At 40.2% G+C, this 1,554-nt stretch overlaps 1 protein-coding gene across 3 annotated transcripts in view; it reads left to right on the forward strand.

The window, feature by feature from the left end:
• Positions 1-1,554, forward strand: part of LOC107743167 (histone deacetylase 9-B-like) — a 41,723-nt gene that overhangs the window by 37,480 nt on the left and 2,689 nt on the right. For all 3 annotated transcript variants that reach the window (XM_016556295.1, XM_016556294.1, XM_016556296.1), the window contains exon 10: positions 294-505. In XM_016556295.1, the coding sequence (XP_016411781.1) occupies positions 294-505 (212 nt within the window). The remainder of the gene's footprint in view (positions 1-293; positions 506-1,554) is intronic.

Raw genomic sequence — 1,554 nt, forward strand, 5'->3', positions numbered from 1 at the left:
TCTGGGCAAAAGTAATGTGGTGTATTCCAGCCTTGTAATCAAATCATCCAGACTGCTTTGTAAACTGAATCAACCAATAAATTGAAAAGATCCAACTTAAAAGAATGATTCATTCACAAATCATGAGCATCACTTCTTCTCTAGGGAACATGCTAAGGAGATCTAGAGTGAGTAAATAGTGACAAATTTCATTTTTGGGTGCACCGTTCCTTTAAGTGAAATCAGGGCAGAGAGGGTGAAACTTTTATTCTATTAGATTTATATTAATCAGATCCATACATTTTGTTACATAGGTCAAAGTCCTGTGCATCCTCCTTCTCCACTGGCCATGATGGAAAGCTCTCCAAGCAGCACCCGACCCAAACTGCCTCGTCACCGGCCCTTAAACCGAACCCAATCGGCTCCGCTGCCCCAGAGCACACTAGCTCAACTTGTGATTCAGCAGCAACACCAGAACTTCCTGGAGAAGCAGAAACAGTACCAGCAACAGGTCCACATCAACAAGGTACAATCACTTAATCAACCTGTCAGTGCAACAATGACTTTAGTGCAATCATGGGAAGATGAGGATGAAACTGAATGATTATGTTGTCATCCTAAAGCACATTTTCCTTGAAATACCATTCAGTTCACATGGGAACTAAAGTTGGACAGCCCATCTCCATTATGTTAGGGAAAAACCTGTACTGGGTTCAGAAGCAGCACTTGAATTAGCATAGCTTAAGGCATCAGTTGCATGCTAACACCACAAAATTGCACAGGGACAAGTTCAAATGGGCACCAAAGTGGATAGAATACATACTTTTGTTCCCCTGCGGAAATATTTGTGTTTCTGTGCACCAGCAGCCATGACCTGGCCATCCGTTTAAGTGCAATTATTCTGCCGCGCATGCAAGGTTAGCGACACGGGAGGCTCGCGCTGTGAAAGACTCCATTGTTAGCGGGAGCTTGCAGATTGATCTGCCTTATTATTGCTGAGAGTGCTATGGGAAATTCAAGGTTACAAGTGCAATTTTCAGACGTGAAGATCAAAAGTGCCCAGAGAGCACTTGTTTTTGGCTATTTAATGTTATGGCCTCAGTCACCAGGGCCATGTACAAAAAAACAGTCTAGTCTGGGTCACGAATGACTGGTATAGTTGCATGACTGTAGTTTGAAAGTTGCTAACTCGTTTGTTTTTCATGTTTAAATCATGTGAAACTAGCAAATCATAGTTAAATACAAAAATGCTAAATGCAGAGTGCATAAAAAAGCACAGGTTCTTAGAAATGTAGTCTTTGTGTTTATGTTGGTGTCATATGAATTTGGAAATCTATGAAAAGTCTCAATTCACTGACCCTAAAAATGTCATGTGGATAAACCATCACTTAAAACATATTTTTCCTACACCTTGAACTCATATGAGTGTACACAAATAATTATTTTCAAAAAACCTTTTTAGGTATGTTTTTTTTGGGGGGGGGGGGGGGCGTACCACATGACATTTTACAGTTTGAACTAAAAATATCAATCTGATATTTTAGAAGGTTTTTACCTTGATACACAGTTATAGGT

The sequence above is a fragment of the Sinocyclocheilus rhinocerous genome, unplaced genomic scaffold (assembly GCF_001515625.1).
Source record: "Sinocyclocheilus rhinocerous isolate Xijiao unplaced genomic scaffold, SAMN03320098_v1.1 scaffold946, whole genome shotgun sequence".
Lineage (NCBI taxonomy): Eukaryota > Metazoa > Chordata > Actinopteri > Cypriniformes > Cyprinidae > Sinocyclocheilus > Sinocyclocheilus rhinocerous.